Genomic DNA, 15,323 nt, shown 5'->3' with positions numbered 1-15,323 from the left:
AAATTTCTTCCACTAATGCAGATTGGCACTGAATCTATAGCATTTTATTAGAGAGTTTCCTGGATCATTTAAAGGTTAAATGACTTGTCCAAGGTCAAGTATGTAGTACATGTCAAAGACAAGACTTGACCTGAGGTCTTCCTGACTTTTAAGCTAGCCACTTGCTATCTTGGAACCACATTAGGAATAGAGGGGACATAAGATATCAGTGAAAATCACAGAGATAGAGCTAGAAGGAATAACTACAATCTAACCCAACCCTTCACTTTACAGACAAAGAAACTGAGGTTCATAAAGGTTAAATAACTTTCTCAAGGTAACACAGTTAGTGAGTGGCAGAGCCGGGACTGGATCCTAGGACATCTGACCCCAGAACCTATCAGTTTGTCAATAAACATTAATTAAGTGCTTACTGTGTGCCAGGCACTATGCTAAATGCTGAGGATAAAGGTAAAAGACAGGCCCTGCTCCAGAGGAACTCACTTTCTAAATGAGAAAACAAATTATATCCAGTGTGAGTTGGAAATATTCAACAGAGGGAAGTCACTAGCATTAAGAAAGATTGGAAAAGGCTTCCTGTACAAGGTAAGATTGTAGCTGGAACTTGAAGAAAGCCAGGAGGTAGAGATGGAGAGGGAAGTATTCCAGGCATGATATCACAGCCAGTGAAAATCCCCAAAGTCAGGAAATAGGGTGTCTTGAGAAAGGAACAGCTAGAAGGCCAGGTCCTGGGTGTCTAAGGAAGGGGGTGGGGTGGAGTTAGGTGGAAGAAGACAGGGAAAGGTGGGGCTTCAGGTTATGAAGGGCTTTGAATACCAAACAGAAGATTTTATATTTGATCCTGGAGAAGAAAGGGAGCGACTAGAATTTATTGAGCTTTATCTTGGCCTCTCTGAAACCAGGGTTTGTTAGCTCTGTACAACTTTCATTCAGAGCTATCTAACTCAGTATTGATGTTACGTCAGACTGGGCTGGTTTAGCCTTGCATGATCTATAAAGAAAGGGTTTGGGGGCAGCTAGGTGGCGCAGTGGATAGAGCACTGGCCCTGGAGTCAGGAGGACCCGAGTTCAAATCCGGCCTCAGACACTTAACACTTAATGGCTGTGCGACCCTGGGCAAGTCACTTAACCCCAATTGCCTGACTAAAAAAACAAAAACAAAAAAAGAAAGGGTTTGTTTTGCAAGGGAATCATTGAAACCAGAATTTTTGTTACAATGTTTAAACCACTTAACACTAGATTAATATATATATACAGCCCTAGATCACCAATTGCCTGTTGGCCATTTTGAACTGGATGTCCCAGAGGCATTTCCGACTCAACGTAGCCAATAACAAAACCCCTAAAACTTGCCTCTCCCATGAGCTTCCCTTTACCGTTGAGGGGACTACCATCCTTTCAGTCACCTAAGGTTCACAACCTCCATGTTATCTCTTAACTCTCCACTCACCCAACATAACCAGTCAGTTGCCAAATCCTAGCATTTCTACCTCTTCAGTCTCTCATGTCTCTCTCCTCCTCACTCAGAGTCACCAACCCTAATGCAGCGCCTTTTCAAACTGGACTGTTCCCATTAGCCTCCTAAATGGTCTCTCTGTCTCCGGTCTCTCTCCACTCCAATCCATTTTTCACACAGCAACCAAAGTGACTTTCCTAAAGCAAAGTTCTGATCCTGTCACCTCTATGCCCCTACCACCTCCTCACACACATTCAATAAATTCCAATAACTCTCGTTACCTCCAGGATCAAATATATATACTCCTCTGTTCAGCATTTATGACTTGGCCCCATCCTAATTCTCCATACTTTTTGTATACCATTCTCCTTCATGCCCATTATGGTCCAATTGAATTGGCTTTCTTACTGTTCCCTATACATGACAGTCCATCTTCCATCTCCATACCTTTGCATACCTAGGATGTTCTTCTGTCCCACCCCTGCTTCTTGGCATTCCTGGTTTCTTTCAAGACTCAGCTCCCATACTATGTTGTAGTGTTTTACATTCCTGGTCTACTCCCATCTCCCCCCACCCCTACTAGCTATTTTTCCCCCTCCTCTCCAAAGTTACCTTTGTATGTTTTGCATATATGTGTATGTTCTTTTCTCCACTAAAATGTAAGGGTAGGGACTGTTGCTCTTTTTTGTACCCCTACTGCTTAGTGGTATGCCTGGCATATCATAGGTATTGAATATATGCTTGTTGACTAATAGATTGATCAATCCAGAGTCATACAGTGGAGTTAGTCAGTGACAGAGACAAACATAGAACTGAAGTCTCCTGCACCCAAGGCCAGAGTTTTTTTTTATCTCTACTGCTTTTATTTTGGCAGGGGGATGGGGAGAGATAATAATAGCGCCTACCTCACAGAGTTGTTATGAGAATCAAATGAGATAATATTTATAAAAGGGCTTAGTACAATGCCTGGCACATAGTAGGTACTAAATAATTGCTTATTCCCTTTCCTCCCTTCTTTTCTACCCTCCAATTCTCACAGAATGAATAATAGAAATTAGATAATTAGCCAAGCATCCATTAATATTCAGGAAGCAAAATCTTTTTGTCATCAACTATAATGATTCCCATTTCTACAGCATTTAGGGAAGACAGAGTTCCTTCATCACAATAAACCTGGGAGGAAGGTAACTGAATAGTTATCATGCCTTAGAGGAAAGATAAGAGGAACAGAAAGGGCCCTTGCTAGAGCCAAGCCAGTATCCAGGCTTGGACCTCTGCTGTCTCCTCTCCCCGTACTTCTCCCACACCCCTTTCTAAAACACCACCTACTCAATGCTAACAGTCTTGTTCATCCTTCATTCTCAAAGAGGACCAATGATATCACTTGGGTGATGTCTTAACTGATGCTTGAATTGGATTTCAGTGGGCCAGAGTTTAGAAAGACTAGAGTCACCTACTACATTAACAATCTACCCCTGTAGTGCAAGATGGACATTCATCAGCCCTTGGCCCTCATAAGCAAACAAACAAGGAATCACTATGAATAACCATGTGGAAGCTTCATTGAAGGCAGAAGTTCACGGGGTCATTCCCAGCACTTAGCAATCTGTCTCTAGCTTCTCACTTTTTTCTGCAGCATAGAACCAGCAAGAAAGGGAATTCTCTTATCCTAAAGCAACTTCCTAAGCAGGGATTCTCCAGGGTATCTTCTGGAAGTTCAATCTTCAGAGTACCAGTGGAGGCACTGACTTTCTCGCCCAATCTGAACCCCACTCCACACTGATTAGCTAGAAATAAGATCACTTTAGCCATGATGCAGCAGAGATATAGTTCTCTGTATTGCTGAAAAAATGTTTGGATGTATTATTGATTTCATGGTACTTTTTCCCTTTTCTTACTCATTCCCACAGTTAGAATCACTTTTTTTTTTTTTTTTTAGTGAGGCTATTAGGGTTAAGTGACTTGCCCAGGGTCACACAGCTAGTAAGTGTTAAGTGTCTGAGGCCGGATTTGAACTCAGGTACTCCTGACTCCAGGGCCAGTGTTCTATCCACTGCGCCACCTAGCTGCCCCTCTTAGAATCACTTTAACTTTGGGCCGAAAAAGAACTCATAAGCCATTTAGTCCAATCTGTGCTGGAAAAAAGATTCCCTTCTAAAGCATTCCCTAGCTTTTCCCAAGACTAAGAAGAAAGAACTCTCTCCTGAATTCTCGTCTCTCATCTTGCACCAACTTCTGGAAAAGCTCTACTTGGATGTCTCACGAGTATCTCAAACTCAACAATTCCAAAACAGAACATATTGTCCTATCCTTCCTCCAAACTTTCCTATTTCTGTTGAGGCTACTATCTATCAGTAACTCATGCTTATAACTTCAGACTCATCCTTAACTCTTCCTCATCTTCTATATCTGATCAGCTATCAGGTGTTGCTATACTTCCACAACATCTCTTGTAACCAATCCCTTTTCTTCATTCACACAGCCATCTATCCTGGCCCAAGGCCTGGACTATTGCAGTAACCCCATAATTAGTGTCCAGATTCAATCCATCCTCCACATAGTTGCTAAGGCACACCTAAGGCACAAGTCTTGTGTCACTCCCATGCCCAAAAACATGGAGTCATTCTCTATCACCTCCAGGATAAAATTACAAAACTCATCGGCCTGGCATTTAAGGCTATACACAATCTGGGTCCTACCTATTAATTCAGACTTATTCCGGATTACTTTCCTTCACACCCTTATGTTTCAGGTCCGCCTCTGACCTGACTCTCAGTTGCTCTGGTCAACAACCAAGCTATCATAACATGACTAATATGGAAATATGTTTAATGTGATTGTACACATATAACACACATGGGATTGCTTGCTGTCTTGGGGAGGAAAGAGGCAAGGGAAGGAGGGAGGAATATTTGGAACTCAAAATCTCATAAAAATGAATGTTGAAAACTATCTTTACGTATAACTGGAAAAAAATAAAATGCTATTAAGATTACCACCCCCCCAAAAAGAGAACCACCAAGCTGTCCTAACCCAATGGGGCCATGAACTGTCTCATCTAATCCCTCTGATGGATCACCTCCATTTTTCTGTTTTTGCCTCAGTTTCTCAAGGTTTATAGCCTCCATTATACTGTGAAGATCTTGAGAACAGGGAATGTCTTTGGCCTTTCCTGGTATCTCCAGCATCCAGTATAGTCTGTAGAAGGGACTTAATTAATGCTCATTGACATGGCTAATATGGAAATATGTTTTACATGACTTCACATGTATAATAAACATAATATTGATTGTCTCCATGAGTGGGGGAAGGGTGGGAGGAGGGAATTTAGAATTCAAAGTTAAAAATTTTTTGCATGTAATTGGGAAATATTTAACAAAATAATTTTTTTAAATATTAAAGAAAAAATATTTAAACCCTTATTGACAACTTAAATAATTCAGTATCAGGGAATATACTTTTGGTTTTCCTCCCCTTCTTTCTTTCTCATATTTAAAGTACATGTGTGGGGGCGGCTAGGTGGCACAGTGGATAAAGCACTGGCCCTGGATTCAGGAGTACCTGAGTTCAAATCTGGCCTCAGACACTTGACACTTACCAGCTGTGTGACCCTGGGCAAGTCACTTAACCCCCATTGCCCCGCAAAAAAACAAAAACAAAAACAAAATAAAGTACATGTGTGGGGCAGCTAGGTGGCCCAGTGGATAGAGCACCAGCCCTGGATTCAGGAGGACCCAAGTTCAAATATGGCCTCAAACACTTGACACTTACTAGCTGTGTGACCCTGGGCAAGTCACTTAACCCCAACTGCCTTACCCCCCCCCCAAAAAAAAATTTATGAAAAATTTAAGACACTTTCACTGGAGGGTGGGAGGAATGTTGTGATGGCCTGGGAAGACTTCTTGGAATAGGTAGCTTGAGGAAAGGGCCTTGACAGAGACTTCTGTCCACATCAGGTATCACTAGGGCACATGAGCAAAGGGGCAGAAACAGGAGAGGGTAACATGAGCATGGTCGATAGAGTAATCCAGTTTGGCTGATACTAAAAGTACCCATGGGAAATCCTGTAAGATCAGAGTTTAGAGCTCAAAGGGACATTAGGGATCAGCTTCTCCAAACCCTTCATATCACAGGAAGCAATGTTGAATCATTTGTCCCAGGACACACATCTAAGAGCAGGGGCAAGAATCAAACCTAGTTCTTCTGGTTCCAGGTCTCAAGTTCTTTCCAACATAGCACAAGTTAAATCTGGAGAACTCGAGTGGAACAGTCCATCCAGTCAACAAATCAAGCCCTCCTGTTGTCACTGAGATTTTCCCCAACCCTTAGAGATTGTGATTCAACATGCTCTGGGTATTCTTTAGTGGCCAAAATTGTGTAACATGTTCCTATTGTGAACTTGTGACTTGACCATCTCCTTTCATTGTGGTTAGATGTCCAGCCTAGGTACTAAAAATAGTATCTTCTAAGCCAAAGGAACCAATCAGCACTGAACATGATATGCATTAGACTTCTGAAAAAAGTTCTGAGAAGAACCCCAACTTGGCTGACTGCCAGGTATTTGTTTGACCCTGTTATTGTCACTAAAGACCATGTCCATAACTTGGACATGGTGACCATGTTAAAATGTTCCATTTCTGTACCATTTGGATCATGCGCTGTACCATTTGCTATATGCTCTAAAGATGCAATGAGGGCAGCTAGGTGACGCAGTGGATAAAGCACTGGCCCTGGATTCAGGAAGATTTGAGTTCAAATCCGGTCTCAGACATTTGACATTTACTAGCTGTGTGACCCTGGGCAAGTCACTTAACCCTCATTGCCCTGCTTTAAAAAAAATGCAATGGGAGGGACTTACCGGGGTATAAATACCACTGAAGCCCTAGGTTCAGAGTCTTCGGGTCCTAGACCTGAGACTGGCATAATTGTGAGACAGGATCCCTCTCTCAATAAATCTATCTTTTTACAGCTTGGAGACTTTGCTGTTTCATTTCTTTGTCAGACTTAGAAATTTTCACGACACAGAGTATTATGCTCAATGATGCCATAGAGAAAGCAGTTCCCACACTCACAGAGGTTACAGTCTAATAGCCAGGCTGTGGAAATCCTTGAATTTCAAGGTCAGCAATGCATTTTTTTCCCTGTTTGGGTTGGTCACTAGCACAGTGGATGGATTTCTTTGTATCTTTTTTTTTTTCTAGTTCAGCTATATTTCAAGTTTTTTGGTGGGTGTGTGTGGGGGGGGTGTATTTGTGTTTAATTTCAGCTGGCTTTTGAAGCTGGTCTGGAAGTAGACCTCCCTCTTACATTGTCTCCGTAAGGAAAGGCATTCCAAGTTCCAAAAGGTGTACTCCCAAAAGAAATCTTGGAACAAAGCCCGTTTGGGTACGGGAGACAGTCTGTGCAGTACGGAAGGGGCCAGTTGTTCTCCCTTCTCAGTTCCGTGCGCACTGTGTGCCATCACTCTGACTCAGAATTCTCTTTTAAACCTCAACAAGTACAAAGTAGGATAAGAAGCAAAGGACTTTTGGAAGTACTTCCTTTATTTTAGATTCCCTCCACCTCTGAGGCCCTGATAAAGTGTCCTTTCGGAGAAGTGAATATACCCCCTCACCAAAAAATAGGAAAAGGGGTAAAGAAGAAAGGGTACTTGGATTTTAGCCTAAGCTCTGCCACTAATTTGCTGATATCCAAGGCCAGTAATTGACCTTAGATGCCTTGAATATCATCTCTAGCTCTCAGTTTCCTCATGTGTAAAATAACTAGTTTCTACCTCTTTCCTGGCATTCAAGGCCCTCCACACTCCAGCACCATCTTTAACTTTCTAGGCCAGACAAAAGAGCCTGAAAGGATTTGGATAGCTCTTTTACTTACTACCTGGCAAGTACTTAATAAATGTCAGGAGAAGGAAAGAAGAAGAGGTTGGGGACCAGAAGATTTCTACAGTCTCTTTTAACTCTTGCATTCAAATATTCTAGGGGTTACATCTACACCAAGAACATCCCCCCACAATTCCTAAGCCAACACATCTTGCTGCAATCTATCTTGTATTATCCCCTATAGTTATTATCCTCAACAGTTATTCACCTTTGGACTAAAAGCAAAACATGAGGAAAAGAAAAGTGGGGGCAGTAATAGTAATGACAATAATAACAACCACCATGATAATTAACAATAATAAGGCTCTGAAAGGTTTGCAAAGTTCATTGAATACATTATTTCATTTGAACTTTAAGGCACTAGAAGTGCCTGGAAGGGCAAGTTCTAAGGCAGATTTTTTAAAAAATTTGTTATCAAATATTTTCATTTTTTGCATATACCAAAAGTAACATGTTATTTTTTATATATTTACTTAATTTCAGAATTTAAAAATTTTTTAGCCATTTCTAAATTAAGTTCCAAATCCTTTCCCTCCATCACACCCCTCACCCATTCATTGAGAGAGTAAACAATATGATACTCATTAATGTAAAATATATTTCTATGTTAAACATGTTGCAAAAAAAAGAAAGAAATTGAAAAATATGCTTTAACTGCGGCATGTTTTTATTTTTTTTTTTAAGTGAGGCAATTGGGGTTAAGTGACTTGCCCAGGGTCACACAGCTAGTAAGTGTTAAGTGTCTGAGGCCAGATTTGAACTCAGGTACTCATGACTCCAGGGCTGGTGCTCTATCAAACACTGTGCCACCTAGCTGCCTCGCGGCATGTTTTTAAAAAGGGGAGGGACCAATGGAAAGGAGAAGGTATTCAATACATGTGTGAAGGTAGAAAAAGTTGAGATTAAAAAAAAAAAAGCAACACACATATCAGAGAGAGCACAGAGATTTACCTGACTGGAGCGAGGGTAAATACTGAGACTGGATAAGTATCCCCAAGTTTCCATTGCCCCAGAATCAAATTTACAATCTTTAAAAAGGATCTTATCACTACTTACTCCATTCAATTCAACTAGAGATGACAAAGGGGAAAGAAATAGTATCTCTGTCTTTGAGGGTCTTTATTTCTAGAACTATCTGTGATGAGATTGGACAAAAAAATCTTTAAGGACTTTACTAGCTCTGCTATCTATTGGTTCTATGGTAACTGTTTATTTTGGCAGCACACTGGGAGTTTTCAGAAATGATTGATGACAATATGGCCAACAAATTCTCCCACTACAGTTAACTTACACCCAGCAGCTGGGTGGTTCAGTAGATAGAGTAGCAGGCCTACAAATGCAGCCTCAGACACTTACTAGCCTTGTGACCCGGGGTTAGTCAATTACTTAACCCTATTTGCCAAAGCTTCCCCATTTGTAAAATGAGCTGGAGAAGGAAATGGCAAACCACTCCAGTATCTTTCCCAAGAAAACCCCAAATGGGATCACAAAAAACCAGAAACGATTGAAAAAATGACTCTACAACAACAACTAGCCCAGCAATAATAATGATTGCAAACATTTGTGCTTCTCCATCACTGATCACACTGTATTTCTGCTCACTGTGTATTAGTCCTAGGGTAAATCTATATCATCACAGACTGTCAAACTGAGTTTTGGAACCTTATAACATAGAATGTCAGAACTATTAGAGACTTTAGAATTATCAAACCCATCAAATGCATAACTGGGAATTGTGCCCAAAGCAAATACCACAAAGCTTAATTGAAACAAGCAGCAGGAAAGTATGGGGAGACTTTCAATCTAATCCATCTGATCATTTTTTATTTAAACTAGTTATTCTTGCTAACTAGGTACTAAGCTCTGTTGTTTCTGCCACCCAAAAGACTGTAAGTGCTCTCAGAATCTAAATTCTAATTCAATCGAAGTTGCTTGGTAAGAGGTATACTATAGCCATAAAATGAAAGCTGGAAGAGGTCTAAACAAGAATTTTTCAAATAAATTAAGCCATAAAATAATTTTTAGCTCAAATTACATTCATTGAACACAAAATGGAAGCCTAGGAGGATATTTTGTTGTTGTTGTTGTTTTGGGTTTTTGTTGTTGTTTTTTTTTTTTCCTAGGAAGATATTTTGTTGCTCAGTTGTGTCTGACTCTTCGTGACCCCATTTGGAGTTTTCTTAGCAAAGATACTGGAGTGGTCTGTTGTTTCCTTCTCCAGCTCATTTTACAGATGAAGAAACTGAAGCAGATAGGGTTACTTGCTCAAAAATCACACAGCTAGTAAGTGTCTGAGGTCAGATTTGAACTCAGGAAGATCAGTGTTCCTGATTCCAAAACCAGTGCTCTATCCCACTGTGCCACCTAACTGCCCCTAGGAGGCTATTTGGTTATGGAATCCCCTGTGTAAAATAAAAGGGAAAATTTGGAGCTAAAAATGAAAAGAAAATAACCCTCTTTTTATTAAAAAAAACAGCATAAGTATTTTGACATGATTATTAGAAAAATATTTCCAACACATGACCAAAAGTCACCTTAAAGTCCCAAATACCCAATATCATTTGGCCAATTTGTAGCCTCACTCTTATGGAGAATATTACCTCCTGTACCATCACCTCACCAAATATTAAGTAATCAATTAATATTAGGTATGATATTATCTTATATAATTTTATATTTAAGGATAGGAAATAGCGTTAGCATTTGAATATTCTCCTGGAAATCCTATTCAACTCATACTGAACAACAGGTTTCTGTGGAATCAAGTTAAAATACTGGCCTAGACTTACTTCCTCATATAAAACATAAGGTAACTGGGACCCAAAGAAGGAAACACAAGTTGGAGGCAAAGCTATGACTAAAACTGTAGTCTCTAGGGATCTCTAGAATAAAGTAGTGTTCTACCATATTACACTGCCTCTCTTTTATTCTCCCAGCCACCACCCTAAGTCAAGCTTTCATCCACTAATGTCAAAATTATTATAACAGCTTACTATCCAGCCTCCTGCCTCAAATCTCTCCCCATCATATTCCCAAATCTATCCTACCCAGGCTGCTTAGAGTCAGATTCCTAAAATTCAGTTGACTATGACACAGCATTAATGATCATTGCCTCCCGAGTACAAATGCCTTATTCTAGTATGGAATCCTGCTCTGGCTCCACAATCTGATTCCACTAGACTTGCTTGACTTACCTACCTTCATATCCTCTCTACTTTAGGTAAACTAACCTAGTAACTGCCCTGCAAACTCATCGCATGCTTTACTACATCTTTGCTCATGCTATCCACTATACCTAAAATGACTGATCATTAATCATTAATATTTATTTAATTTAATTAATTAAAATTTAATTAATAATTAATGATCATAGCTACTTGTTGAAATCCTTCCCATGATCTTCCATGAAGCCTCCTCTAGTTCTAGTCCAACCAGAAGTCATCTCTCTCTCCTCTCAACTCTCAGAATACATGGTTCATGCCTACTTTCGATTTTGCTTTATATTTCAGGATATCTTGTCTCCCCTACCAGACTGTGATCTTCATGAGACCAGAAACCCGATTGTGTATGTCATTCTATCATCTGAAGCACAGGGTCTTGCAAATATTAAGTGCTTACTGCTTTTGCTGAATGACAAAAACAAATGGAACAGGTGAGAAAAACAGTCTGCTAGAGAAGGGAAGGGGGAAGTACACAGATGAATGTTACTTTTTCAGTGGTGTCAGATAAATTCTCAATGGCTTCATGAATTAGACATAAAAGGTGAGATCATATACAAATTAGAGATGCAAGGAAGAAATTACCTTTTTAATCTATGGCTAGGGGAAGAGTTCATAACCAAACAAGGTGGAGAGAGGGCCACAGAAGATAAAATCAATAATTCTGATTACACATGAAGTTCCTGCACAAAATCAATGCAGCTAAAATTGGAAGGGAAGCAGTTAACTGTAAAAAACAAAACAGAACAAAAACCTTTGCAGCAAGTTTCTTTTACGAAGGTCTCATTTCCAAGATATATAAGGGACTAATTAAAATTTATTAGAATCAATCAACAAATATTTATTAAGCACCATCTTTGTGCCAAGTATTGTACTGTCTCTGGTGATGCAAAAAGAAACAAAAGACAATCTCTGCCTTTTGGGAACTTATAATCTAATTGGAGAGACAACATGCAAACAGATACATAAAAAGCAAGCTACGGGGGCAGCTAGGTGGCGCCGTAGATAAACTCGGCTTCAGACACTTGACCCTTACTAGCTGTGTGACCTTGGGTAAGTCACTTAACCCTCATTGCCCCGACAAAAAAAAAAAAAAAAGAAAAGAAAAGAAAAGAAAAGAAAGCCATGTACAGGATAAATAGGAGATAATCAACAGAGAGAAGGCACTGGAATTAAGAGGGATTTGAGGAAGGCTTCCTATAGAAGGTAGGATTTTAGTTGGGCTTAAAGAAAGCCATTTTCCAAATTATAAATGATGAAGAGACACGAACACTTTATAAAGAAAGACATCCAAGCTATCAATAGTCATATAGAAATGTTCCTAATCAGTAATATTAGAGAAATGCAACTTTGAAGTTCCACCTTACACTTATCAGATTGACAAAGGTGACAAAAAGGAAAATGACAAATGTCCAGGGGGCTGCTGGAAAACAAGTTCATTAATGCACCGCTGGGAGAGCTATGAGTTGGCACAGCCGTTCTAGAAAACAATTTGGAACCATGCCCAAAAAGTCAATAAACTACCTTTACCGAGTAATACTGGTTGTTTAGTTGTTTCCGACCCCCTTTTTTCATGACCCCCTTTGGGGTTTTCTTGGCAAAGATACTGGAGTGGTTTGCCATTTCCTTCCCCAGATCATTTTGCAGATGAGGAAACTGAGGTAAACTTGCCCAAGGTCACACAGCCAGTAAATGTATGAGGCCAGATTTGAATTCAGGAAGAGGAGTCTTCCTTACTCCAGACCTGGCGCTCTGTGCACTATGGCGCCATCTAGCGGCCCTTCCCAGTAACACTGCTATTAAGCCTATACTCCAAAGAGATCAAAGAAAAAGGGAAAGGACCTATGTGTACAAAAAAAGATTTTAAACAGTTCTTTCTGTAATAGCAAAGAGTTGAAAACCAAGGGGTTCCTATCAATTGGGCAATGCCTGAACATATTATGGTACCTAAATGTAATGGAAATAATGAAAGGAATAATTTAAATGAAACTTGGAAAAATTTGGAATTCAAAAAGGTAATAGATACAGGATGCAGAATAAAATACATATTTTTTTTTTTAGTGAGGCAATTGGGGTTAAGTGACTTGCCCAGGGTCACACAGCTAGTAAGTGTTAAGTGTCTGAGGCCGGATTTGAACTCAGGTCCTCTTGACTCCAGGGCCAGTTCTCTATCCACTGCGCCACCTAGCTGCCCCTAAAATACATATTTTTTATATGCTCAATCCAGGAATGTTTTGCTTAATTTTGCTTAATTGTTATGAGGGGTTTTTGTTTCTATTTTTTCAATGGTTGATGGGGGAAGGAAAAGAAAATTTTTTTTGTTCATTAAAAAAAAAAAACCTTAATCTAAAAAGACTTTTAAGTAGTGTCCTGGAAAGAATACTGGAGTTGGAGTCAGGAAACCTTCAAGGCCTAGCTGTGATGCTTACTAGATGTGCAATTGTGAGAAAAGGAGGATTGAACTTTTCTAAAATTCGGTTTCTTCTTCTGTAAGATGGAGATAAGTATATCTACCCTATCACCTACCTCACAGAGTTGCTGAGAGGAAGCATGTTATAAAACTTAAAGCATTATATCAGGCACCATTATTATTTAATTAAAATAAACACACAATATGAGATCAAAAGAGTCCCATGAACTCTAAACATAAAACACCATCGTTTTGTTTGAAGGCAACAGTTACAAAGAAAGAATGTTTTCACAAAACTCACTGACGCCATATCACCTAAATATCAATTCCTGGGCATCTTATTAAAAGATTTCTTCTTTTAACTGCTTTCACAAGCAGAGGAAAGAGACAAGGGGTCCCAAAGCATGGCTTTAAGAGGGAGCACTAGACAATTCTAAATCCATCACAACCCTCCAAATGTTAGAGGCAAAAATACCTTAGAGGCTGTACTTCCTCACCCTCTCCAAGCAAACACGCCTATGAAAGCCTTTCAAAAATTTTCTAAAATAATAAGGATGTGTTTCAAGTTTTCCTATTCTTGCCAATTTCTGGTCATTGTTCTACCATGTGTTTACAGATCAGAGTGAATTTGGTACTGGAGGAGGCAGGAAGGTGGCAAAGAAGGGAAGGGACAGGGGAAAATACTGCACATAGCTCCCCCAGACCCATTCTACACAGTTCTAAAAACCCAGCCCCACCAGGTTCCTTGCTCGCACCCCTACACACCAGACTCACAGACCTACACAGAGCTTTCAAATGAACCTGCACATAAAAACATAAACACACAAGCACAGTGTCTTGAACCCATACAGCCTATTCACCACTACCACCCTTCACCTTAAACCCACTGAAACACAGACTCAGGGGTCCTAACCTTCAGATCCCAATAAGCACAGAGATGCCACCTAGACCTCTCTGCAGCCGACCCCAAACTCTCCCCCTGTCCCCAACAAGAGACAGAGAATAGAAATACAAAAAGTCACTGGCATACTGCGCTTGCCTTGGAGGCACACGGATGACTAGTCACATCCCTAAAGTCTCCTGGGCAGCAGTGGCTGATTCCCTCCCTGCCTTCAGCTTCATGCTGTCTGAGGCTGAGATCTGAGCTGACCTGTCCCTCCCTAACCTCCTGCTAAGTCCAATGACCCGAAGGGAGAGAATAAGGTTCCTAGCTGCTGCCCCTGCTCAGTGAAAAGGCTGGTGGACGAGGAGTCAGTACTCAGTGACTGCCAGCCTGCATCAGCTCAGAAGGTGGGGTGGGGCAGGGAAAGGAAGGAAAAAAACATGACCAGAACTCTGCCTTTAGCACCTCTCACCTTCTGTCCAGTCCAGTCCTATGTGGGTGGAGTAAGGTAAAGCAGGGAGGGGGGTGGGGGGACAGAGAGGAGAGAGGAAAGAGAAGGGGGAGGGGGGAGAAGTTAGGGAGAGAAACATTCCACAACCGCTGGGAAAGGGGGATGAAGGAGCAAAGTCACAGTGACTTCGGTTCAGAGAATCCTGAGCTTAGAAGGGGCCCTAGAATTCAAATAATTCAACCGAGGCTGAGAGAAATGAGCAACCGAAATCGCGCAGGGAGGAAAACTTGCCCAAGTCCCAGTCCATCCCGACACCGCGCCAGGTTCTAGGTCTTCACCTACCAAACCTCTGCCCACCCACCAAATATCTCTTGGGGGCAGCACCAGCGTGCTGTCACCGCTATCCCCCGACCCTGCCAAGGGCTTTTACCCTGGGGACCTGTTGGAACATTCCGCTCGACGTGTGTGTCCCCTACTTCCCTCTCCTCCCCGGACCCTGGCACAGCGTGGGAGCCCCCCACTGGCCCTCCAGGTACCTACCCAAAATCTCCTTGCGTCGCTGGGTATGGGGCTGATCCGTGTAAACCCACTCGAAGTTTCCCCGGGTGATCCTGTTGCCCATGGCGGTTAGGGAAGGTGAGGCGGCTAAGCTAATTAGAGCGCTAGCCTGTAGTCTCTGGCAGCAGCATGAGGGAAGAAGCCCAGCTTACATACCTTGGGCACCAGTGGGCAGCCGGGTCCTTTTAAGGTCTGAGTACACCTGTCGGGGCGGGGCCGGAGTGGTGCGGGGGCGGGGCTAGCTCCCGCAGCTGCCCAGGAAGCTCGGGCGAAGGCTTTGGGACTTCACCGGTACTGAGATGCTTGCTCTAAGCTTGGGTGACCGCAGGGAGAGGGGAGGCACCCCCTGGAATGGAGGTGGGAAAGCTCCGCGCCCTGGTACGCAGACGAGGTCCTGCTCATGGACTGGCAAAGATGAAACCAAGTTACTTTTTGAACCTGTCTTCTCAGTAAAAGGGAAAGACTAGA

The 15,323-nt window shown here is 41.5% G+C and overlaps 1 protein-coding gene across 1 annotated transcript in view; it reads right to left on the bottom strand.

The window, feature by feature from the left end:
• Positions 1 to 15,010, bottom strand: part of DEGS2 (delta 4-desaturase, sphingolipid 2) — a 75,308-nt gene extending 60,298 nt beyond the window's left edge. The window contains exon 1 of the mRNA XM_043989387.1: positions 14,838 to 15,010. Within this exon, the coding sequence (XP_043845322.1) occupies positions 14,838 to 14,919 (82 nt within the window). The 5' untranslated portion in view covers positions 14,920 to 15,010. The remainder of the gene's footprint in view (positions 1 to 14,837) is intronic.
• Between the last annotated feature and the right edge of the window lie 313 nt (positions 15,011 to 15,323).

Source organism: Dromiciops gliroides, chromosome 2 (assembly GCF_019393635.1).
Source record: "Dromiciops gliroides isolate mDroGli1 chromosome 2, mDroGli1.pri, whole genome shotgun sequence".
Taxonomy (NCBI): domain Eukaryota; kingdom Metazoa; phylum Chordata; class Mammalia; order Microbiotheria; family Microbiotheriidae; genus Dromiciops; species Dromiciops gliroides.
Note: the sequence above shows the minus strand (reverse complement) of the source record. Positions and strands in the feature narration are given on the sequence as shown.